This window comes from Somniosus microcephalus, chromosome 17 (genome assembly GCF_052327205.1).
Source record: "Somniosus microcephalus isolate GS21.2 chromosome 17, FLI_Smic_1.0, whole genome shotgun sequence".
Taxonomy (NCBI): domain Eukaryota; kingdom Metazoa; phylum Chordata; class Chondrichthyes; order Squaliformes; family Somniosidae; genus Somniosus; species Somniosus microcephalus.
Genome location: NC_141003.1, coordinates 36,268,113 through 36,294,058, shown reverse-complemented (window position 1 = coordinate 36,294,058; position 25,946 = coordinate 36,268,113). Strand labels below are relative to the sequence as shown.

The 25,946-nt window shown below is 44.7% G+C and overlaps 1 protein-coding gene across 1 annotated transcript in view; it reads right to left on the bottom strand.

The window, feature by feature from the left end:
* The window catches only part of LOC147105636 (uncharacterized), a 308,669-nt gene that overhangs the window by 166,442 nt on the left and 116,281 nt on the right, over nt 1–25,946 (bottom strand). Inside the window, exons 81-87 of the mRNA XM_086010932.1 lie at nt 16,604–16,666; nt 8,281–8,340; nt 7,947–8,006; nt 5,793–5,855; nt 5,459–5,518; nt 3,412–3,474; nt 3,085–3,144 (exon numbers count right to left, since the gene is read on the bottom strand). Of these exons, the coding sequence (XP_085867058.1) occupies nt 3,085–3,144; nt 3,412–3,474; nt 5,459–5,518; nt 5,793–5,855; nt 7,947–8,006; nt 8,281–8,340; nt 16,604–16,666 (429 nt within the window). The remainder of the gene's footprint in view (nt 1–3,084; nt 3,145–3,411; nt 3,475–5,458; nt 5,519–5,792; nt 5,856–7,946; nt 8,007–8,280; nt 8,341–16,603; nt 16,667–25,946) is intronic.

Here is a 25,946-nt window from a genome sequence, read left to right as displayed (position 1 = left end):
CAGTGAACCCAGTCCTTCACACTGTGCAATATCCACTTCCGCGGATTGAAGATATTTTCGCCTTGCTATCTGGAGGGAAACGCTTCACTAAGATTGATCTGGCCCAGGCATATCTACAAATGGAGGTAGAAGAAGCATCAAAAAAATACCTCACAATCAACACCCATAAAGGTCTCTACCAATACAACCGGCTGGTATTCGGGGTAGCATCAGCTCCGGCTATTTGGCAAAGGGCAATGGAACAAATCCTGCAAGGGATCCCAGGGACCCAGTGTTATTTGGACGACATCCTGGTCACGGGCGAAAATGACAGTGATCACCTCGCCAACCTGGAGCAGGTGCTCACTAGATTGAAGGAATATGGGCTCCGAGCTAACCGCCCCAAATGCGAGTTTTTTAAAAAACAGATCTCGTATTGTAACCATGTTATCGATAAAGAGGGGTTACATAAGTCCCCAGAAAAAATTGAGGCAGTAGTCAAGGCTCCAGCACCGGAAAACGTGTCACAACTGAGGTCGTTCCTCGGGCTGGTAAACTACTACCATAAGTTCTTGCCAAATTTGTCTACAATACTACACCCACTGAACACCCTACTGCAAACTGGAGTGCCATGGAAGTGGAGTGACAAATGTAAACGAGCTTACCAGAAGAGCAAAACACTAATCACATCGAAAGAGGTATTGGCCCATTTCAACCCAGCAGTACCAATTCGGTTGGCGTGTGATGCGTCACCCTACGGCATTGGAGCGGTGCTGTCGCACAAATTCTCGGACGACTCAGAGAGGCCAATAGCCTTTGCGTCACGATCACTAACCTCAGCCGAGCGTAACTACGCCCAGATTGACAGGGAGGCCCTCAGCCTAGTGTGGGGAGTGAAAAAGTTCAATCACTATCTGCACGGGCAGAAATTCACCTTGCTGACTGACCACCAGCCTCTTGTCTCCATTTTTAATCCGAAGAAGGGCGTTCCGGTGATGACTGCGCAACGACTACAAAGATGGTCACTCTTTCTAGGGGCGCACCACTATGAGATTGAATATAAGGGCACGAAACAGCATGGAAATGCTGATGGGCTATCACACCTGCCACTGCCTACTGCGGAGGAAGCACCAGCAGTGGATCCTGTCGAAATATTTCATTCGACTATAGTTGAATACCTACCGGTAACTAACGCTTGTATAGAAAAGGAGACCCGGAATGACCCGACACTGTCTCGGGTATATGATTTGACGGTGAAGGGATGGCCAGCACATGGCGACTCACTGTTGCCAGCATTCTCGACAAGAAGAGAACAGCTGTCAGTGTGCCGGGGCACCTTGATGTGTGGATCCCGAGTGGTAATTCCACCCAAGTTAAGGGATAGAGTGCTCAATGAGCTTCATGAGGGTCATCTGGGAGGAGTAAAATGAAAAGCCTTGCCAGGGCTTATGTGTGGTGGCCGGGAATCGATAAACAAAATCGAGGACCTGACCAAGAGCTGCACAGGATGCCAGAAAGTCCAAAATGCACCACCACATGCCCCTCTACACCCATGGGAGTGGCCCTCATCTCCATGGCAACGGGTGCATATTGATTTTGCTGGTCCATTCATGGACTCAATGTTTTCAATAGCCGTCGATGCGCACTCGAAATGGCCTGAGGTCATCAAAATATCCTCCACCACCACGGAGAAAACAATTGCAGTCCTACAGACCATTTTTGCCAGGAACGGCTTGCCAGAACAGATTTGCTCCGATAACGGACCACAGTTTGTGTCCGAAGAGTTCCGCAGGTTTATACAGAAGAATGGGGTAAGGCATTACACATCCGCCCCATATCATCCAGCCACAAATGGATTGGCTGAGAGGTTCGTACAAACCTTTAAGAAGGCAATAAAGGCTATGTACAATGACAACATTCCGCTGCAGCATAAGGTGGACAATTTCCTGTTCGCCTACCGGAATGCGACACATGCAGTCACCAACCAAGCCCCGGCCATGATGTTCTTTAACCAAAGGTTAAGATCTCGCCTGGATTTGCTCAGACCAAACGTACGAAGAGATGTTGAGAGTAAGCAATTCCAGCACATCCATGAGAAGCCAACAGGGAGCTTCGATGTAGGGCAACCAGTCTTGGCCCGCGACTACAGAACAGAAAAATGGCAGCCAGGAACGATATGCACACGGCAGGGCCCACTAATGTACACAGTGGACGTTGGGGAGAACATCGTGAGACGCCATGCTGACCAGATCCTAGAGTCACAGGAACAAGTCAACCCCATGTCTCGCCCATACGTACCTGGTGAGGAACCCGATGTACAGGTTGCATCTACCCCAGAAACAATAGCATCGGAAGCTGATGACCCAACCGACGACAGGGTGCCAGAATCGCCTCCGCACCAAGAGCGAGACACTCGGGAAAGGCGCTATCCAGAAAGGATCAGAAAGCCTCCCCAAAGACTGAATATATAAATGGGCTATTTTCAGCTAACGTTGTATGTTAAAAGTGTTAATTGTAATTAGTTTGATACTTAATTGTTAAATGAGTGTTGTGGTACTGTTAATCTAAAAGGGGAGGAATTGTAATGTATATACCTTTAAGGGGGGAACTACTTTTACAGCTCATGTATAATGTTGTACCGGCAGGGACCACACCTGTATATAGCACTGAGTAGTAATCTGGACAGTTCAGTTCCTGAGTGAGCCACGTTGAGTAAACACCTGTTGTACCATTCTCCTGCAGTCTGTGTCTTACTACTGACGGACACAACACAAGACATGCTCTATTGTGCTGCAAAATTCTGCATGATAATTTCAGTTGCATGATCTCATTATCTTTTTGGGACATGTTCCGTTGGCTAAGACAGGACAGGCTGATTTTAAAGGACTACATTTAAGGAAGATTGGTGTTCAAATGAGCCTATTGAAACAGCTTGTAACGAGCTTTATTCAACATTTAAGCTGCTAAATATTGTCCTACAGCAGGAATGGACTAAGTTGCTAGAAGAGCAAAGGAATGGACTTTCACTGACAAGGAGCTGGAGTTGAAAAAGAACATTTGTATCTAAGGCCTTGATATTATATATTGATAGAATCGATCACTCACCAGTTGTGTAGGAGGTGGTCGAGCCAATTGTAGTTGGTGTCTCTGTTGTAGTTGTTGCTTCTGAAAAATATTAAAAACATTGAAAACCACAAGAATCAGACTCAGTTCCCTAACTACTCCAGTCGAGTTTCAAAGTGAGATGATGTGATTTGTGTGGGCAAAAATGCTAAAAATGAAATGTAGATACACATTCTATTCCTTAAAAAGAATGGGCCAAGTATCTTGAAGAACAAAGTAATGGGTTTTCACTGTCAAGCAGGTAAATCTGAAAGAGCACAGCTGTGTTAAAAGGCTTGCTAATGTTTTTTGAAAGAAGACATCACTCACCTGTTGTGAAACTGGCAGTAGACCCAGTTGTGGTGGATGTCCCTGCTGTTGTTGTTGTTTCTGCTGAAGAAAAGCAAAAGCATTCACAACTATTACATCCAGCTTGAACTGGGACAGTATTGAGTGAGTTTCAACATGAATCAGCAGTTACTGCACAATGATACGGCTTCAACTGGAGTATTGTGCCCAATTCTGGGCACCCCACTTTAAGAAGGATGTGACGGCCTTAGAGTTGGTGCAGAAAAGAAACACAAGAATAGTTCGAAGAGTGAGAGACTTCAGTTATGAGGAGACACTGAAAAAGCTGGGGTTGTTCTCCTTAGAACAGAGAAGGTTGAGAGGAGATTTTATACAGGAGTTCAAAATCATGAGGGATGTCGACAGCGTAGATAGAGAGAAACCTTTCCCATTGGCAGAAGAGTTGAGAACCAGAGAACACAGATTTATGGTGATTGGCAGAAGAACCAAAGGCGACATGAGGAAAAACTTTATTACGCAGCGAGTGATTATGATCTGGAATGCACTCCCAGAAAGGGTGGTGGAGGCAGATTCAATCGTGGCTTTCAACGGGGAATCGGATAAGTACCTGAAGGATAAAACTTTAATAATAATAATAATAACAATCAACTTTATTGTCATTGTTAGTGCACAAGTGCAGTACAACGAAATGTAGGCTTGCGGCTCCCGAGAGTGTACATTTAGATTAAGACATTTAAACATTCAACATTCATTTGGCTTGTAATACATTAACATAAACATAACCATAATAAAGTGCATTGGCAGATGTGCAGGCTTTAGAGTTTATTTGTGGAGTTCAGTAGGATGACAGCCCTGGGAAAGAAGGTGTTCCTAAATCTGGTCAATCGGGTGCGAATGCATCTGTAGCGTCTCCCAGATGGCAGGAGGGCGAACAGACTGTGGCTGGGGTGGGCAGGGTCTTTGATGATGGTCCGTGACCTCCGTAAACAGCGTTTCTGGTATATGTGCTCTATGGTCGGTAGCCGGGTGCCGGTAATGCGTTGGGCAGTTTTGACGACCCGCTGCAGGGCTTTCCGGTCATAGTAGCTACAGCTGCCATACCATACTGTGATACAGTTTGTCAGGATGCTCTCTATTGTGCAGCGGTAAAAGTTAGAGAGGATCAGGGGTGACAGGTTACATCCCTTCAGCCTCCTTAGGAAATATAGGCGCTGCTGGGCCTTCTTCACCAGAGAGGAGGTATTGAGGGACCAGGAGAGGTCTTCCGTGATGTGGACTCCGAGGAACTTAAAGCTGTCCACCCTTTCCACCACAGCCCCATGGATGTGGATGGGGGTGTGGCTTCCGCCTTTAGACTTCCTGAAGTCCACAATGATTTCTTTGGTTTTCTAGATGTTAAGGGCCAGGTTGTTATCGGCGCACCACTTCACGAGATGCTGGACCTCCTCCCTGTAGGCTGACTCATCGTTGTTGGTGATCTGGCCTACTACCGTGGTATCATCCGCAAACTTGATGATGGTGTTGGAACCATGAACAGCCACACAGTCGTGGGTGAAGAGGGAGTAGAGGAGGGGGCTCAGCACACATCCTTGTGGGGCCCCCGTGTTCAGGGTCGGGGGTGGGGGGGAGGTGTGGTTAACTAATTTGACAGACTGGGGTCTGTTTGTTAGAAAACTTTGCCAGGGCTACGGGGATAGGGCAGGGGAATGGAACTAGATGAAGTTCTGTTGTAGAGATCTGGCACGGGCTCGATGGGCCGAATGGCCTCCATCTGTGCTGTGACCATTCTATGATTCTATGATACTATGATGGTCTGTTCTCGAATATAGGACTGGCTGATTTGAAAGGTCCTCATTTAAGGAAGATCTGTGATTTAACGTTCCTATTGAAATAAGTCGTAACGAGCTTTATTCAATATTTAAGCCATTAGCTATTGTCCTACTGCAGGAATGGACTATGTCGCTAGAAGAGCAAAGGATTGGAATTTCTCTGACAAGGAGCTGAAGTTGAAAAAGAACACTTGTATCCAAGGCCTTGATATTATGTATTGAAAGAAGCCATCACTCACCAGTTGTGGAGCCAGTGGTAGGGCCAGTTGTAGTTGGTGTCTCTGTTGTCGTTGTTCCTTCTGAAAAATATTAAAGATATTCAAAAACACAAGACACCAACTCAGTTACTAAAACTACTCCAGTCACGTTTCACTGTGAGATGATGTGATTTGTGTTGGGAAAAAATATGCTAAAAATGAAATGTAGATACACATTGCAACCCTTAACCTGACTGGGCCAATTATCTTGAAGAACAAAGTAGTAGTGGGTTTTCACTGTCAAGGAGGTAAATCTGAAAGAGCACAATTGTGTTAAAAGGCTTGCTAATGTTTATTGAAAGAAGACATCACTCACCTGTTGTGGAACTGGCAGTAGACCCAGTTGTGGTGGTTGTCCCTGCTGTTGCAGTTGTTTCTGCTGAATAAAAACAAAAGCATTCACAACTATTACATCCAAGTTGAACTGGGACAGCATTGAGAGAGTTTCAACAGGAATCAGCAATTACTGCACAAATTAAAAGAGATTATGCAAATGCATTTTAAAACTAACACTACCGGTGCGAAATCAGACTGTGTCCAGCCTTAATATTAGTTGTCTTCCATCTGTGTAACTGAAAGCTCTCCAACAAGTGAGTGTTATTTGGTAAACTCGTATTTGGGACACTTAATCCATTCAGCATATCTTGGTCTAAGACTGCACTGACGTTTAGTATACAGAGGGTACATTGAAAACATAAAGCTGACTTCGGCAAGAAAATAATACTATCATTCACAAAATGAGTATCAGTTTGAGATGAAGATGCAACAACACTGTGGAGTCCCACAGCTCTTACTCTCAGTTATTCCACAGCTGAATACTGCAGCCCATATGGAGCGATTCCGTGTATATCAAGATACTTCATGTAGAACTGAAGGAAGCTCATCACCGTATTATTGACTGCCCATGACAAACTCTTCTGTGCTGTTATTTCCAGCATGATAATTTCAGTTGCATGATCTCATTATCCTTTTGGGTCATGTTCCAAAAGGCTTTTGATAAAGTGCCACATAATAGGCTTGCCAGCAATGATCAAGCCCATGGAATAAAAGGGACAGTGGCAGCATGGATACGAAATTGGTTAAGTGACAGGAAACAGAGAGTAATGGTGAGCGGTTGCTTTTCCGTATGCAGGAAGATATACAGTTGTGTTCACCATGGGTCGGTACGAGGACCACTCCTTTTCCTGATATATATTAATGACTTGGGTGTACAGGGCACAATTTCAAAATTTGCAGATAACACAAAACTTGCAAATATAGTAAAAAGTAAGGAGAATAGTGATAGGCTTCAAGAGCACATAGACAGGCTGGTGGAATGGGCGGAAACGTGCCAGATGAAAGTTAACGCAGATAAGTGCATGTGATACATTTTGGTAGGAAGAACGAGGAGAGGCAATGTAAACTAAAGAGTACAATTCTAAAGGTGGTGCATAAACAGAGAGACCTGGGGTTATATGTCATAGAGTCATAGAGTTTTACAGCACAGAAAGAGGCCCTTCGGCCCATCGTGTCTGCGTGCACAAATCGTTGAAAGTGGCAGAGCAGGTTGAGAAAGTGGTTAATAAAGCATATGGGATCATGGGCTTCATAAATACAGTCATAGGGTAAAAAAGCAAGGAAGTTATGATGAACCTTTATACAACAATAGTTCGGCTTCAACTGGAGTATTGTGACCAATTCTGGGCACCACACTTCAAGAAGGGTGTGAAGGCCTTAGAGATGGTGCAGAAAAGATATACAAGAATAGTTCGAGGACTGAGAGACTTCAGTTATGAGGAGACACTGAAAAAGCTGGGGTTGTTCTCCTTAGAGCAGAGAAGGTTGAGAGGAGATTTTTAGAGGTGTTCAAAATCATGAGGGATCTCGACAGAGTAGATAGAGAGAAACTGTTCCAATTGGCGGAAGAGTTGAGAACCAGAGAACACCGATTTATGGTGATTGGCAGAAGAACCAAAGGCGACATGAGGAAAAACTATTTTAGGCAGCGAGTGATTATGATCTGGAATGCAGTCCCAGAAAGGTTGGTGGAGGCAGATTCAATTCTGGATTTCAACGGGGAATCGGATAAGTACCTGTAGGATTAAACTTTGCCATGGCTACGGGGAAAGGGCAGGGGAGTGGAACTAGATGAAGTTCTGTTGTAGAGATCAGGCACGGGCTCGATGGGCCGATTGGCCTCCTTCTGTGCTGTGGCAATTCTATGATTCTATGATGTTCTGTTCACGAATACAGGACTGGCTGATTTTAAACGTCCTCATTAAGGAAGATGGGTGATTTAATGTGCCTATTGAAAGAAGTCTTAAGGAGCTTTATTCAATATTGAAGCCATTAACTATTGTCCTACAGCAGGAATGGACTAAGTTGCTAGAAGAGCAAAGGAATGGACTTTCACTGACAAGGAGCTGGAGTTGAAAAAGAACATTTGTATCTAAGGCCTTGATACTATATATTGATAGAAGCCATCACTCACCAGTTGTGTAGGAGGTGGTCGAGCCAGTTGTAGTTGGTGTCTCTGTTGTCGTTGTTCCTTCTGCAAAATATTAAAGATATTCAAAAACACAAGACACCAACTCAGTTACTAAAACTACTCCAGTCACGTTTCACCGTGAAATGATGTGATTTGTGTTGGGAAAAAATATGCTAAAAATGAAATGTAGATACACATTGCAACCCTTAATCAGAATGGGCCAATTATCTTGAAGAATAAAGTAGTAGTGGGTTTTTACTGTCAAGGAGGTAAATCTGAAAGAGCACAATTGTGTTAAAAGGCTTGCTAATGTTTATTGAAAGAAGACATCACTCACCTGTTGTGGAACTGGCAGTAGACCCAGTTGTGGTGCTTTTCCCTGCTGTTGTAGTTGTTTCTGCTGAAGAAAAACAAAAGCATTCACAACTATTACATCCAACTTGAACTGGGACAGCATTGAGAGAGTTTCAACAGGAATCAGCAATTACTGCACAAATTAAAAGAGATTATGCAAATGCATTTTAAAACTAACACTACCGGTGCGAAATCAGACTGTGTCCAGCCTTAATATTAGTTGTGTATTCCATCTGTGTAACTGAAAGCTCTCCAACAAGTGAGTGTTATTTGGTAAACTCGTATTTGGGACACTTAATCCATTCAGCATATCTTGGTCGAAGACTGCACTGACATTTAGTTTACAGAGGGTACATTGAAAACATAAAGTTGACTTTGGCAAGAAAATAATACTATCATTCACAAAATGAGTATCAGTTTGAGATGAAGATGCAACAACATTGTGGAATCCCACAGCTCTTACTCTCAGCTGAATACTGCAGTCCCATATGGAGCGATTCCCTGCATATCAAGATACTCGATGCAGAACTGACGGAAGTTCATCACCGTATTATTGACTGCCCACGACAAACGCTATTGTGCTATTACTTTCAGCATGATAATTTCAGTTGCATAATCTCATTATCCTTTTGGGTCATGTTCCAAATGGCGTTTGATAAAGTGCCACATAATAGGCTTGTCAGCAAAGAGGAAGCCCATGGAATAAAAGGGACAGTGACAGCTTGGATACGAAAATGGCTAAGTGATAGGAAACAGAGAGTAGTGGTGAACGGTTGTTTTTTGGACTGGAGGAAGGTATACAGTGGTGTTCTCCAGGGGTCAGTACGAGGACCACTGCTTTTCCTGATATATATTAATGACGTGGACTTGAGTGTACAGAGCACAAGTTGAAAAATTGCAGATAACACAAAACTTGGAAGTACAGTCAACAGTAAGGAGGATAGTGATAGACTTCAAGAGCACATAAACAGGATGGTGGAATGGGCGGACACTTGGCAGATGAAATTTAACACAGATAAGTGCGAAGTGATACATTTTAGGAGGAAGAATGAGGAGAGGCAATGTAAACTAAAGGGTACAAATCTAAAGGGTGCGCATGAACAGAGAGACCTGGGGGTATATGTGCACAAATCATTGAGAGTGGCAGAACAGGTTGAGAAAGTGGTTTAAAAAGCATACGGGATCCTGGGCTTCTTAAATACAGGCATAGGGTACAAAAGCAAGGAAGTTATGATGAACCTTTATAAAACAATGGTTCGGCTTCAACTGGCGTATTGTGCCCAATTCTGGGCACCTCACTTTAAGAAGGATGTGAAGGCCTTAGAGACGGTGCTGCAAAGATTTATTAGAATGTTTCCAGGGATGAGGGACTTCAGTTATGTGAAGAGACTGGAGAAGCTGGGGTTGTTCTCCATTGTGCAGAGAAGGTTGAGAGGAGATTTGATAAACGTGTTCAAAATCATGAGAGATCTCGACAGAGCAGAGAAATAGAATCTTTTCCCATTGGCAGAAGGGTTGAGAACCAGAGGACACAGAACATAAGAACATAAGAAATAGGAGCAGGAGTAGGCCAATCGGCCCCTCGAGACTGCTCCGTCATTCAATAAGATCATGGCTGATCTGATCCTAACCGCCAATCCACTATCACAGAACCATCTCCTGAATCTAACAGAATTAGACACACGAAATAGGAGCAGGATCAGGCTACACGGCCCCTGGGCCCGCTCCACTACCCACAGGGCCATGACCGATCCGAACCTAGACTCATGTCCAAATTCCTGCCCGCTCCCCGTAACCCTTAATTTCCTTTACTTCTAGGAAACTGTCTATTTCTGTTTTAAATTTATGTAATGATGTAGCTTCTACAGCTTTTTGGGGCAGCATATTCCATGGACCTACCACCCTCTGAATGAAGTAGTTCCTCCTCATCTCAGTTTTGAAAGAGCAGCCCCTTATTCTAAGACTATGCCCCCTAGTTCTAGTTTCACCCATCATCGAGAACATCTTCCCCGCATCCACCCGATCCAACCCCTTCACAATCTTATATGTTTCAATAAGATCGCCTCTCATTCTTCTGAACTCCAATGGGTAGAGTCCCAATCTACTCAACCTCTCCTCATATGTCCATCCCCTCATCCCCGGGATTAACCGAGTGAACCTTCTTTGTACTGACTCGAGAGCAAGTATGTCCTTTCATAAGTACGGACACCAAAACTGTACGCAGTATTCCAGGTGCGGTCTCACCAATACCTTGTACAACTGAAGCAATACCTCCCTATTTTTATATTCTATCCCCCTAGCAATAAAAGCCAACATTCCATTGGCCTTCTTAATCACTTGCTGCACCTGCATACTAACCTTTTGAGTTTCGTGCACCAGGACCCCCAGATCCCTTTGTACTTCAGTACTTTCCAGTTTCTTGCCATTAAGATAATAACTTGCTCTACGATTTTTCCTGCCAAAGTGCATAACCTCACACTTTCCAGTATTGTATTCCATCTGCCAAATCTCTGCCCACTTACTTAGGGTGATTGGCAGAAGAACCAAAGGCGACATGAGAAAAAACTATTTCACGCAGCGAGTGGTTATTATTATGTCCGTGTATAATTGAGACATGGACTGCAGGAGTTGATTATAACAAGTCTTTACTGAATGGAGAATGGAAACTGAAACTACAGAAGCCTTTGTTCTTTAAGAACACCATTGTTCTTTAAGAACCTCCGGAACTCTTCAGACACAAACTGTGGTCCATTATCAGAGCAAATCTGTTCAGGCAGCCCATTCCTGGCGAATATGGTTCGTAAGACTATGATAGTTTTTTCTGTGGTGGTTGAGGACATTTTTATTACTTCTGGCCACTTTGAAAGTGCATCCACCGCAATTAAAAACATCGGCCTAGAAATTAGGTATAGCCCCGCCAGGTCTTTAGCGCCCGAAATTTAGCGCGCGGCCGGATTCCCGTAGCGCCCGCCTGAAATTCAGTTGCGCCGCCCCAACACGGAGGCGGGCGCTATTGGAGGGTTTGGCCGCCTCGTTTGGGGCGAAGAATGTCAGTTTCAGGCATCCAGCTGCCGCTGCGGCACCCGATGCGGTGCGGCAGGCTGGGGTACTGCAGGCCTCCTCCTTCTCTTAAGGAGGAGCTGCCTGCAGCCATGAGATCGCCGCTGGATTCCCCCGGCAAATGAGCCCGGCACCACGGAGAAGTGCCGGGCTCGCGGGAGTCACACACCAATGCCGCGGGAGGGTGGTGCAGGAGTCCGGGGAGGGAGGTGCGGCCAGGCGGCCGCCGGGAAAGCGGCCGGCCGCCCCTCCACCTTTATGCGCCGGCCTCTCGGAGCTGCAAGGCACCGTTTCGCAAACGCTGTTTGCGGCCGCCACGGGAGAGGCGGCCGCAACTGAATTTGGCGGTCGGACCGGAATTGCATTGGAACCGGGGCGCTGTGCACACCGATGATGTCATCGGTGCCGGCGCAGCACTACCGGCTATCGTCGATGTTACGGACCAACTGAATTTCGGGCGCGAAAAAACTTCCGGCGCAAACCACTCTATAGCCCATAAGTGGGCGCAAACGCGACTGAATTTCTAGGCCATCGAGTCCATAAAGGGACCAGCAAAATCAATGTGCACCCTTTGCCATGGAGATGAGGGCCACTCCCATGGATGTAGAGGGGCTTGTGGTGGGGCTTTTTGGACCTTCTGGCATCCTGTACAGCTCTTGGTCATCTCTTCGATTTCTCTATCGATTCCCGGCCACCACACAAACGCTCTGGCTAAGTTCTTCATTTTTACCCCTCCCAGATGACCCTCATGAAGCTCACTGAGCACTCTATCCTTCAATTTGGGTGGAATTACTACTCTGGATCCACACATCAAGGTTCCTCTGCACACTGGCAGCTGTTCTCTTCTCGGCGAGAATGCTGGCAGCAGTGGTTCGCCATGTGCTGGCCATCCCTTCACCGTTAAATCATAGACCCAGGAGAGTGTCGGGTCATTTCGTGTTTCCTTTTCTATGTTTGCATTCGTCACAGGGAGACATTCGACTCTAGTCGAGTGGAATAACTCCACTGGATTCACTGCCAGTTCTTCTTCAACCGTCGGCAACGGTAGGCGCGACAATCCATCAGCATTCCCATGCTGTTTAGTTCCTTTGTACTCGATGTCATATTGGTGTGCCCCTAGGAAAAGGGACCACCTCTGTAGCCGTTGTGCCGTCATCATCGGTACGCCCTTCTGAGGGTTGAAAATGGAGACGAGAGGTTGATGATCAGTTAGTAGAGTAAATTTCTGACCGTGCAGGTAGTGATTGAACTTCTTCACCCCCCACACCAGGCTGAGGGCCTCTCTGTCAATCTGGGCGTAGTTACGCTCGGCTGAAGTTAACGAGCATGACGCAAAAGCTATCGGCCTCTCTGAACCATCAAGGAATTTATGTGACAGTACCGCCCCAATGCCGTAGGGAGACGGATCACACGCCAGTCTTATCGGTAGTGATGGGTTGTAGTGAGCCAATACTTCTCTTGAAGTGATTAGGTCCTTACTCTTCTGAAAGGCCCGCTTACATTCATCGCTCCATTTCCATGCTACTCCCGTTCATAGTAGGGCATTCAGTGGATGCAGAATTGTGGACAAATTCGGCAAAAACTTATGGTAGTAATTCACCAATCCGAGGAATGACCTCATTTGCGACACATTTTCAGGCGCTGGAGCATTAACTACCGCTTCAATTTTGTCAGGGGACTTATGCAACCCCTTTTCATCAATCACGTGGCCACAATACGATATCTGTTTCTTAAAAAACTCGCACTTGGGGCGATTAGCTCATAGCTCATGTTCAAGTAGTCTAGTGAGCACCTGCTCTAGTTTGGCAAGGTGTTCACTGTCATCTTCACCTGTCACTAGGATGTCGTCCAAGTAACACTGAGTCCCCGGAATCCCTTGCAGGACTTGTTCCATCGCTCTTTGCCATATCGCCGGAGCTGATGCTACTCCGAATACCAGTCGATTATACTGGTAAAGACCTTTGTGAGTGTTTATCGTGAGATACTTCCTAGAGAATTCTTCAACCACCATCTGCAAATATGCTTGGCTAGGTCAATTTTTGTAAAACGCTTCCCTCCAGATAGTGAGGCGAAGATATCTTCTATCCTTGGAAGAGGATATTGTACTGTGTGAAGGACTGGGTTCACCATCACCTTGAAGTCCCCACAGATGCAAACCTTCCTTGGCTCCTCAGACTTATTGTTTAACGTTTTCTTCATGACAGGAACGATGGCTGTCGCCCACTCACTCCAGTCTACCTTAGATAACATGCCTGCATTCTCCAGATTCTCCAGCTCTGCCTCGACGGCTGGGCAAATTGCATATGGCACCGGTCTTGCTTTGAAAAACTTGGGAATTGCATTCTCCTCTATTTTTATCGAGGCGGTTACGCCTTTAAGAGTGCCCAGTTCTTGTTGAAATACCTCTTTGGCGTCAGCTAAGATTGTTGACAATCGTCCAGGAGTGACGTCGTCATCCTTTGTACCAGCCACCGTCAGTGCCTGAATGGAGTGCCAGTCTAAACTTATCTTTCTGATCCATTCACGTCCCAATAACGGTGGTTCACCATCTTGCAGAATGTAGAGATACAATTTCCGTATTTTCTTGCCGTTGTATTCGACAGGCACCCTTATTTTTCCTCTGGGGTATACTTTTTGCCCCGTATACGTCCTCAAGACAATGGATGTCTCTCTCAAGGGTATGTGTGAGAATAGCTGCTCGTAGTTGCGTCGATTCATGACGGTTAGAGCTGATCCTGTATCCAATTCCATTTTGACTTGGGACCCTGCTATCGTGAGGGTGACCCAAATGGTTCGGTGATCCTCTTTTGCGATTATGTTGTGAAGTTTGAGACAGCTTAGTCTCTTGTTCCCGGATTCACTATCGCTCATCTGGTCTTCGGAACTACTGTCCGTCATCTTTTGTACTTTCCTGTACGGTTCCTTAGTAGCCTTTTTGTTGTCGTTGGTCTTCTACCCAGACCTGCAAACTCGTGCAATGTGTCCCATCTTTCCGCATTGCCTGCATATTTTGTCCTTGGACCAGCAGTCCTTCTGGTCATGGTTTGTTCTGCCGCAGCGATAACATTTTGCAAATCCCCGTGTCATTTCGTGGGAGCCGTATTCCTGTGGCTTTTGTTGTATTTCCGCAGCTCCCCTTGTTGCTGCTTTGTACGATACTGCCACGCTGAAAGCCTTATCTAGCGTCAGCTCTTTCTCTGAGAGTAACCTCTTCTGGGTTCCTTCACTCAGGAGTCCACAGACAAATTTGTCCCGTAAGGTATCTGCCAGTCCTGCTTCGAACTGGCAGTGCTTTGATAGCTTGCGTAGTTCCGTAAGGTAATCAGCATTGCTCTCATTTTTATGCTGATTTCTCCTGTGGAATTTAAATCTTTCTGCTATCAGCAGCGGTGTAGGATTTAGGTGTTCCTGTAGGATAGCAACAATTTCGTTAAAACTCTTCACCTTCGGTTTGGCTGGAGTAATCAGGTCCCGCAATAGGCCGTACGTTCTTGCGCCCATTAAATTTAGCAATACCAATGCCTTTTTCTCATCGGCTATTTCGTTTGCCTCGCAATATACCTCGACTCTTTCCACATACGTGGTCCAGTCTTCTATTGCATTATCGAAGGCAGTGATATCGCCAGTCTTTGGCATCTTGAAAATCTAAGATGGCGCCTCCTGTGCTTTGCCTTCGTCCCTGATGGATCAAAATGGCGCCTCCCGCGCTTTTCCTTCTTCCCCCGCCGAGTTAAGATGGCGCCTCCCGCGCTTTCCTGCCACTGCCGCTGCTGCCAACGCTGTTGCTGGCAATTATATTTATTTTTCTATCGCGCTTCAATATTTGCTCCGTTAATTGAAGAACCGTTCCCGTCGTGGAGCGGACCCTCTGGGACACTTCCCTCCCTCTTCTTAGGTCCGAATGCTGCCCGGCTTCGAAGCACCGGCCGCCCCCTGTGTGCTCCACCCTCTCTCTCTTTGCTTCCCGACTCGCTGCCCGGCCCCGTTGCAGAGCCAGCCGATTGAGCTCTAGCCCACCGCAGCCCAGGAAGGATCAGTGCACTACCTGCCACCAGCCCGATTAGCTGGGAAACCACAGACTGGAGAACCAAGCCTGGCTCTCGACAGTCTCTCCTGCACTTCTCAATTCGATGATTTGGAGGGCGGTTGCCCACGGTCGACGCCCGTTTCTCGAGTTTCTTTGGATTATTTTTTTTTTCTTTCTTCTGGCTTCGACCTTCAATAACGTCATCTGAGGTGCTGCCGGGTTGCAGGTAAGTTCGTTTCTTACTCGTCGCCAGTATTATGTCCGTGTATAATTGAGACACGGACTGCAGGAGTTGATTATAACAAGTCTTTACTGAATGGAGACAACCTGGAAACTGAAACTACAGAAGCCTGCTAGGGCCTTTTATACAGGGGTGGTCACTGCCGGTACTGCAGTCTGAGACCAGTTATTCCCTTAAAGGTACATACACAACAGTTATGATCTGGAATGCTCTGCCAGAAAGGATGGTGGAGGCAGATTCAATCGTGGTTTCAAACATTGGCAGGGCTACGGGGAAAGGGCAGTGGAGTGGAATTAGATGAAGTGCTGTTGCAGAGACCTGCCATGGGCTCGACGGGCCGAATGGCCTCCTTCTGTGCTGTAACCATTCTATCATTCTATCATTCTATGATGTTCCCTTCACTAAGACAGGACTTGCTGATTTTAAAGGTCCTCATTTAAGGAGGATGTGTGATTTAACATGCCTATTGAAATAAGTCGTAACGAGCTTTATTCAATATTTAAGCCATTAACTGTTGTCCTACAGCAGGAATGGACTAAGTCGCTAGAAGAGCAAAGGAATGGAATTTCACTGACAAGGAGCTGAAGTTGAAAAAGACACTTGTATCTAAGGCCTTGATATTATATATTGAACAAAGCCATCACTCACCAGTTGTGGAGCCAGTGATAGAGCCAGTTGTCGTTGGTGCCTCTGTTGTAGTTGTTCCTTCTGAAAAATATTAAAGACATTGAAAACCACAAGACTCCAAGTCAGTTCTGAAACTACTCCAGTCGAGTTTCACCATGAGATGATGTGGTTTGTGTTGGGTAAAGATATGGTAAAAATGAAATGTAGATACACATTGCATCCCTTAAAAAGAATGGGCCAATTATCTTGAAGAATAAAATAGTGGGTTTTCACTGTCAAGGAGGTAAATCTGAAAGAGCACAGTTGTGTTAAAAGGCTTGCTAAAGTTTATTGAAAGAAGACATCACTCACCAGTTGTGGAACTGGCAGTAGACCCAGTTGTGGTGGGTGTCCCTGCTGTTGTAGTTGTTTCTGCTGAAGAAAAGCAAAAGGATTCACAACTATTACATCCAACCTGAACTGGGACAGCATTGAGAGAGATTCAACGTGAATCAGCAGTTACTGCACAAATTAAAAGAGTATGCAAAAGCGTTTTAAACCCAACACTACCGGTGCCAAATCAGACTGTGTCCAGCCTTAATATTAGTTGTGTCTTCCATCTGTGTCACTGACATGCTCTCCATCAAGTGAGTGACATTAGGGAAGCTCGATTTTGGGACATTTAATCCATTCAGCATATCTTGGTCTAAGACTGCACTGACATTTAGTATACGGAGGGCACATTGAAAACATAAAGGGGACTTTGGCAAGAAAATAATACTATCCTTCACAAAACGAGTATCACAGTTTGAGATGGAAATACAACATCATTGAAGAGCCCCACAGCTCTTACTCTCAATTCGTCAACAGCTGAACACTGCAGCCCACCTGGAGCGATTCCTTATATAAAAAGATACTTGATGCAGAACTCAATGAAGCTCATCACTGTATTACCGACTGCCCACGACAAACTCTATTGTGCTCATACAATCATAGAAAGTTACAGCACGGAAGGAGGCCATTTCTGCCCATCGTGTCCGCGCCGGCCAACAAAGAGCTATCCAGCCTAATCCCACTTCCCAGCTCTTGGTCCATAGCCCTGCATGTTAGAGCATCCCAAGTGCACATCCAAGTACTTTTTAAATGTGGTTAGGGTTCCTGCCTCTACCACCCTTTCAGCAGTGAGTTCCAGACCCCCACAACCCTCTGGGTAAAGAAATTTCCCCTCAATCCCCTCTAAACCTTCCCCAGTTACTTTAAATCTGTGCCCCCTGGTTTTTGATCCCTTTGCTAAGGGAAATAGGTCCTTTCTATCCACTTTAACTATGCCCCTCATAACTTTATACACCTCAATAAGGTCTCCCCTCAGCCTCCTCTGTTGCAAGGAAATCAGATCCAGCCTATCCAGTCTTTCCTCATAGCTAGGATTCTCTACACCCGGCAACATCCTTGTAAATCTCCTCTGTACCCTTCCTAGTGCAATCACATCTTTCCTGTAATGTGGTAACCAGAACTGCACACAGTACTCTAGCTGAGACCTAACTGTATAGTGTTTTATACAGTTGAAGCATAACCCCCCTTCTCTTGTATTCTATGCCACGGCTAATAAAGGCAAGCATTCCATATGCCTTCTTAACCACCTTATCTACTTGGCCCGCTACCTTCAGGGATCTGTGGACATGCACTCCAAGGTCCCTTTATTCCTCTACACTACAGTGTTCCACCAATTAACGTGTATTCCCTTTCTTTTTTAGCCCTCCCCAAATGCATTACCTCACAATTCTCCAGATTGAATTCCATTTGCCACTGTTCTGCCCACCTGACCAATTTATTGATATCTTCCTGCAGTCTACAGCTTCCTACAGTCTACAGCACTACACTGATCTACCATCCTTGTTACCTCCTCAAAAAATTCAATCAAGTTTGTCAGACACGACGTTCCCTTAACAAATCCGTGCTGACTATCCTTGATTAATCTGTGTCTTTCTAAATGAAGATTTATCCTGTCCTTCAGAATTCTTTCCAATAATTTCCCCACCCCACCACTGAGGTTAGGCTGACTGGCCTGTAATTACTCGGTCTATCCTTTTCTCCCTTTTTAAACAAGTGTACCACATTAGCAGTCCTCCGGCACCACACCTGAAGCCAGAGAGGATTGAAAAATAATGGTCAGGGCCTCTGCTATTTCCTCTTTTGCTTCGCTTAACAGCCTAGGATACATTTCATCGGTGTCTGGGGATTTATCCACTTTTAAAGCTGCTAAGCCCCTTAATACTTCCTCTCTCACTATGCTTATTTCATCTAATATTTCACACTCCTCTCCCCCCCGATAGCAATGTCTGTTTTGTGAAAACTGACGCAAAATATTCATTAAGAACCCTACCGACGTCTCCTGCCTCCACACACAGATTACCCTCATGATCTCTAATAGGCCCTACCCTTTCTTTAGTTATCCTCTTACTCTTAATATATTTATGAAACATCTTTGGGTTTTCCTTGATTTTACTTGCCAAGAATTTTTCATGCACTCTCTTTGCTTTCCTAATATCATTTTTAATTGCACCCCTGCACTTTCTGTACTCCTCTAATGATTCTGCAGTATTTAGCCCTCGGTATCTGTAATATGCCTCCCTTTTTTCCTTTATCCTACCTGTATGTCCCTAGACATCCAGGGGGCTCTAGATTTTTTAGTCCCACCTTTTTTCTTTAATGGCACACGTTTGGTCTGAACCCTCCGGATCTCCTCCTTGAATGCCTCCCACTGCTCTGACACTGATTTACCTTCAAGTAGCTGTTTCCAGTCCACTATGGCTAAATCCCCTCTGAACTTAGCAAAATTTGCTTTACCACATTTTAGAATTTTTATTCCTGGTATATCCTTGTCCTTTTCCAAAACTATCTTAAATCATACACAATTATAGTCACTAGCACCAAAATGCTCCCCCACTAATACACCTTCTACCTGCTCAGCTTCATTCCCTAAAACTAGGTCCAGAACCGCCCCCCCCCTTATTGGGCTTGCTACATGCTGGCTAAAAAAGTTCTCCTGGATGCATTTTAGGAATTCCGCACCTTCTATATGCTTCACACTAATTTTATCCTAGTTAATATTGGGGTAGTTGAAATCCTCTACTGTTACTGTCCTATAGGTTTTGTACTTCAGAGATTTGTCGACATATTTGTTCTTCTATCTCCCTCTCACTGTTTGGATGTGTGCAGTACACTCCCAGCAGTGTGATCGCCCCTTTTTTGTTTTTCAATTTTGTTTGATGATCCCTCCAACATATCATCCCTCCTCACAGCTGTAATAGTTTCTTTAATCAATACCGCGACCCGCCCTCCCTTTTTACCTCCCTCTCTATCCCATCTGAAAATCCTGTAACCAGGAATGTTGAGCTGCCATACCTGCCCCTCTTTCAGCCATGTCTCTGTAATAACTATAATATCATTGTCCCAAGTATCTACCTGTGCCCTCAGCTCATCTGCCTTGTTCGCTATACTGCTTGCATTGAAGTACATTTAGTACAGGCAAACCTCCTTGTTGACTACTATCTAGCCCTTTATTCTTCTGTCCTTCCAATTTACTTTCTATGTTTTTGTTATCCAATTCCAGTTTTTCTTCCCTGCCTATTGACTCTATACTTAGGTTCCCATCCTTTCGCCAAGCTAGTTTAAACCATCCCCAACAGCACTAGCAAACCCTCCCGTGAGGATATTGGTCCTGCTCCCGTTGAGGTGCAAGCCAACTGGCTTGTAGAGGTCCCACCGCCCCCCCAGAAACAGTTCCAATTCCTCAGGAATCTAAAGCCCTCCCTCCTACACCATCTCTCCAGCCGCGCATTCATCTGCTCTATCTTCCTATATCTGAACTCACTAGCACGTGGCACTGGTAGTAATCCGGAGATTACTACCTTCGAGGTACTGCTTTTTAACCTCTTTCCTAGCGCCCTAAACTCTGCCTGCAGGACCTCATCCCTCTGCTATTACTTTCAGCATGATAATTTCAGTTGCATGATCTAATTATCCTTTTGGATCATGTGCCAAAAGGCGTTTGATAAAGTGCCACATAATAGGCTTGCCGGCAAAGATGAAGCCCATGGAATAAAAGGGACAGTGACACAATTTCAAAATTTGCAGAAAACGCAATACTTGGAAGTATAGGGAACAGTGAGGAGGATAGTGATAGACTTCAAGAGCACATAGACAGGCTGGTGGAATGGGCGGACACCTGGCAGGTGAAATTTAATGCAGCTAAGTGTGAAGTGATACATTTTGGTAGGAAGAACGAGGAGAGGCAATGTAAACTAAAGGCTACAATTCTAAAGGGTGTGCATGAACAGAGAGACCTGGGGGTTGTACGAAAGGCTGATATTTAGTAGACAAGAATTATATATGTATAACTGCAAGTGTAGCCACTGACCAAATAATATTACCCATAATGTAGCTGCAGACAGTCAAAAACAGTTTTGACTAAGGTTTGATAACAAACAGCCACAGACTGTGAGTGAAGTTTAAATCATTAAATAACATATTACAATGCTGTATAGACCTTAGAATTTGCTTAACAAAACTAATTGCAACAAGATTTAAAGGATAATTAGTATAAGGACATAAAATGAGAGAGACCATGAAGATAAGGGTCTAGAAATTCAGTGGCCTGCGCCACCCGTTAGCGCCCTAAGAGGGCACTTAGTGGGTTTTGCGCCACTGGCCATGCCTCTCGCTAAATTTAGCGGGACGCTAATGGCGGCGCTAGCCGTTAGCGCTGCGCCGCTACCAATGACGTCATCGGTGTGCGCAGTGCCCCGCTACCGCCCCGATCACGAAATTTAGTAGCGCCCCCTGCTTTAACGCCGGTCGCAATTTGCAACCGGTTCAAGGGGGCCTACATGCGTCGGTAGAGGCGCTGAGGTGCGGGGCGGCCATTTCTTTTGCTGGCCGCCTGCCAGCACCTCTCCGCGCTGCCGTCCCCAGCCTCCTGAGCCCCCCGCCCCTCCGTGGAGTGCCGGCTGTGTCCCAAGAGCCCGGCACTTCTCCTCAGTGCCGGGCTCTTTTGCCAGCACTCACGCTCTTCGAGCGCGCTGCAGCAGGCCCCTCCCCTTTAAGGAGGGGAGGAAGGCCTGCAGTACCACAGCGCGCCGTGCCGCAGCGTGTGTCGCTGCGGTACGTTGCGCTGTGATTTTCAGTTGCAGCGCCCCAAGAGGGATGCAGGGCGCCTCGAGTAGCGCCACGCTTCCGTCTGGGGCACTGAAACTGAATTTGCAGCGGGCGGCCGCTTCCAGGGCGGTACTTTCGGTGCCCTGGCGAGGCTGGCGCCCCAAATGGGGCGCCAGTGAATTTCTAGGCCAAGGTATTTATCTGGTAGTTTAAAGTGAGATAGTTTGAATAGCTCAAGACTACTGAAACAGCGCTGATATGCGCCCTTGGTATAAAAGCCTTGTACCAGGGAAGCTAGAAATGAAAGAGATAAAGTAAATTCCAGTGGGGTGAAAAACTATAAACAAGATAACACTGAACATGGTAAAGTTGATGGAAAAATACTGGAAAGGCGGGATGCTACCTTAGTCTGAGTGACAATGGTATTTTGGCCATTAGAACCAATTAAAAAAGGAGATTTTATTAAAGACCATATACGGACACTGGCCAAACGAACTGCTATAAGAAAAGGGTTAAAACCTCGATACTCAAAGAATAACTTTACACAGACATACTGCGAGAACAAAGGAACAGACTTAAGACGACGTCATCTGTGTCCGAGAGGTGCCAGAGACGAAGGGTTGCGAGCTACTCGTTAAATCTATCGCCTAATATTATGTATTAATTACGCTTAATAAATCTTGATCTATTGCTCAAACATACTGGCTGCAGCCTATTGGTGTCTTGTCCAAAAACTCAGAGATCATTAAGATTGTACAAATTGGCACCCCAGATGGGACAAGACAAAGCGGCTAGTATTGTGTAATAGATCGGACCTCGAAAGTAGCTTCCTGATCAGCTGCTGCTCTTGAGGAGGGATAAACTCCATGGGGACTGGGGAGTGCCCCTGAATTGCGCGCCGATAGTTATTGATGTTAGTGGTCTGTTAGGAAAATCACCAAATGACTAGTAAAAGTTGTGTTAATGCATATAAGAGTAAGTTAGACAGAGGCGCCTGTGCGGAGGAAGTGCAGGTATTATTGATGGAACGTTTAATCAAAGGAGAGCGAGTCCCCTTTGAAAATGTGATAAACTTTATTCTGGAAAGTCTGACTCAGAAAAACACGAGTTAAGAGAGAAACATAGCCAGGTGGTTAATCATAAAGTGCAGGAGAGAGAGGGAGAGATAAAGAAGGGAAAAGATCTAATTTACAGGCTAACCAATCTGAAAACTCAGCAAAGGAAGGGCATAAACAGGGAATTGGAAAGCCAGGAAAAGCTGCTGAGACACCGATGTAAAAAGGAGGGAAAAAAGAGAAGTTTAAACTTTTACCGACATGGAAGTTATTAACATCTGTGCCGAGACAAATAAAACAGAAGATTTGCTGAGCGAATGCAACTTTAAAAAATGCTGGAATTTCAGTTTGTGTGAAAGTGTGTGATAAAGTGTGAAAGTTTTCCTGACTATGAATGTTTAAGAAGTTACTGTGGCGGTTCCACCGGGTGTCCCTTACATATATAATGTACATAATTCACTTTAACCTAACTGTATGTATATTACTTACCTGCTTGGGCTGTTGCCCCTTTAACTTACCTGTTTCGGCCGTTGCCCCTTTAAGACGCGCCCTAGTGCGCTCACATCACGTGACGCACCTAAACGCATCAGCCGCTGGCCTAGTTCGGCCATCCGCTCCCTCAACGGTCGCAATGGCCAGCCTCAGTGCCGGGTGCCTCTCGCGCTCGCGACTTCAGCTGCAATGGCCTGCCTCAGTGCCGGGTAAATGGGCCGACGTATCGGCGCGGGTCACGTGACCGCCCCAAGCGCGGGCAAACGCGCTAATGTCACGACGCGGTCACGTGACCACACAAACGCAGGAAAACATGGCCGAGCATGATGACGTCATCACGCTCTCCACAGGTCTGCGGACTCAGTCCTCGTGGCGTCGCCGCTGGGGAAAGACCTATATCGCGGTGCTCCTACATCCAGTCATCTTACCTGCTGTATTTCGTCTGTTCTTGTAAATAAACAACTTCTAGATTGTTCTCCTGAAGTCGAACTCGATTATTTAGTAGGCATTTGTCCAATGCCTGCTGAGGTCAACCCGAATTCCTACAGTTACAGTATCTATTTTGTCTAAAAGTCTGTCTTTAAAAGAAAGATTCTGTTTTAGCTCCACCCACTTCTCTGTGTTAAAAGTGTTTAAAACTTTGGTCTTGTCTTGGACTTTGGGAGTTTTAAGAATGTGCAAGTAAGATTGTGCCCCAAGATTTGAAAAAAAACTTTGAACTGCAATTTAAGTTACGCTGGTGTGTAAAAACTGAGAAGAACAACAAAAAGTTTGTTTAACAAAAGATTAAGTTTCAGTCTAAGATTTAACCTTGGAATCACGGTTGCTATGGTGAAATTTTCCAAAGCAGTTTGATTTGATTTGTTTAAATGTGAAAAACTAATCTTTCTCCAGTTGTAGTCAACGTTTTTACAGTATTTTGGAAAGGCATCTGAAGAAAGGACAATAAGAAATTTGACGTAATTTACTGTTTTCTGCAAGCATGAGCTATTTTGTTTTGTTTTATCTGTTCTGTTCATGTTTAGTTAAAGTGTGAAAACACAACTGTCTTTTTCGATCGGGGAAGTTTTTAAAATTTACGTGAAGTGACGCAATTGCGTGCGCCTGACAATGTTTTGCTCCACTTTCTTAAAAACCTGCAAAGTAGGTAACCCTTTTCACTGACACTGTTTAATTTCACCAAGCAACAACTTTAGTATGAAATTTATAGATATTGGACATTATTAAATTTAAGTTTCTAATTTTAAGTTAAAATTTCCCCACAGTGTCAGAAGGAAAATTATGATTTGATAAATTAACCCCTTGGGCTCTTAAGCAGAGTCACAATGGATTCTCTTTTTTCTTTTGTTGTATGAAAGTTACCTTGTAAACTAATTGCAAAACTGCTGTCTCTAATGTTAAAGCACTGTGTAAGCCATCTAGCCTGAGAATCACTAATTTCTGAAATTGGAAATGGAAGATAAAGTGATAGAAATGAAATTGAACATTGTCAAAACGTGTCAGTTCAACAGTACTGCTGTTTGGATTTTGGGATAATTTTGAAATAACAAAATGGAATTTTGGGAAAAGAAAAGATCCTCTAAAATAACGTTAATTAAAAAGCGTTAATAACTTGGACCAAGTGAGAATGTTTGATCTATGTTTTCAATCTTAAATATTGTACTGGACAGTAAAGTTCCTCGAGGGCTCATGAATGAGATATGAATGGTAATAACGGGATGTGTAAAATGGAGCGAGGAAGTGATTGAGCGTGTGAGATAGAAACAGGAGAATTTCACCAACAAACTTACCAGTGAAAGTCAGGAAAGTGTAGTTAAGACTAATAAATTGATAGCTTTCTCTTGGAGACATTTGTATCCCTGCCTATAATGAACTATTTAAGAAAACTGAATTTGATAGCCTGGCCACTACCCAAGACATCAGAACCATGTGGTGGAAGATGAACAAAGACCGCCAGACAATCTTTTGATAGGATCATCTGAAATCCCGAGAAGGCTTGTATCAGGTGGCACATGTGGCATGATATGGAGATACTAATTTGAGTGTGCAAATGTGATTTGTTACATATGAAGCAATGACCATCCGCAAATGCGTGGTGAATCTGCACTGAAGAACAGGTCTCAGACATGCTCAGTTACGTGACAACAGCAAGACATGAAATAGTTAATGTGGATCAGGAGAGTGAGACAACTTTTAAAGCATTGACACATACTCCATCAAGAAACTATCTTATTAATGAACAATCAGAATAGAGTTAAATACACTGGTACCTGTTAGAGGGATTGAAATTGAAGTTGAAGTGGAGAGTTACATGGAATTTGGATTGGGACAATTGAGGGCCAAGGAGAAATCATGTTTAGCAAGAATTATCCACAAGATAGATACAAGTAAAAGAGAGATCTGAAGAATATTTTAAGTCCATGATTTGTTGATTGGATGTTAAACTGTAATGTCGCTTGAAATGATTGTAAGACTAAATTATAACCTGTGACTGTAATAATTGTGTTATGTAGGTAACAGAGCGTGAGAAAAACCAGTACGAATCCAGTATGAGGTGATTTTGGTGGTGCCTCCTGTGTCACTACTACTGCAACTACCATGCTTTATGGGTCTAACAGGACCGGTCCCATCAACCAACACGTTTTACTCAATATCAAAACCCATGCTCAAGTGAAACTGACAGTAAATGAGATACCTAAGTATGAGCTGCACAATTATGTGGCACAATTCCGATACTACATTCCTCTGTTGTCTAAGGGTTTCAGTGAGCTCGTGATGCGACTGAACTCCTCCCTAAAGCAATTTTATGTATTGGAGCAAGACAACTCGAGAATAGAACTTGTAATTGACAGCACAGGGGACAACTCACACTGATGGGATATTGGGCTTAATATATCAGCATGCCCTTAGGTTGGTATTATTTCACACACTCTGGTAGTTCTCCAACTTATAATGATAGTGTATTTGATTTATGTATCCCCCATGTAGTAAGACTTTGATACATAAGCCAA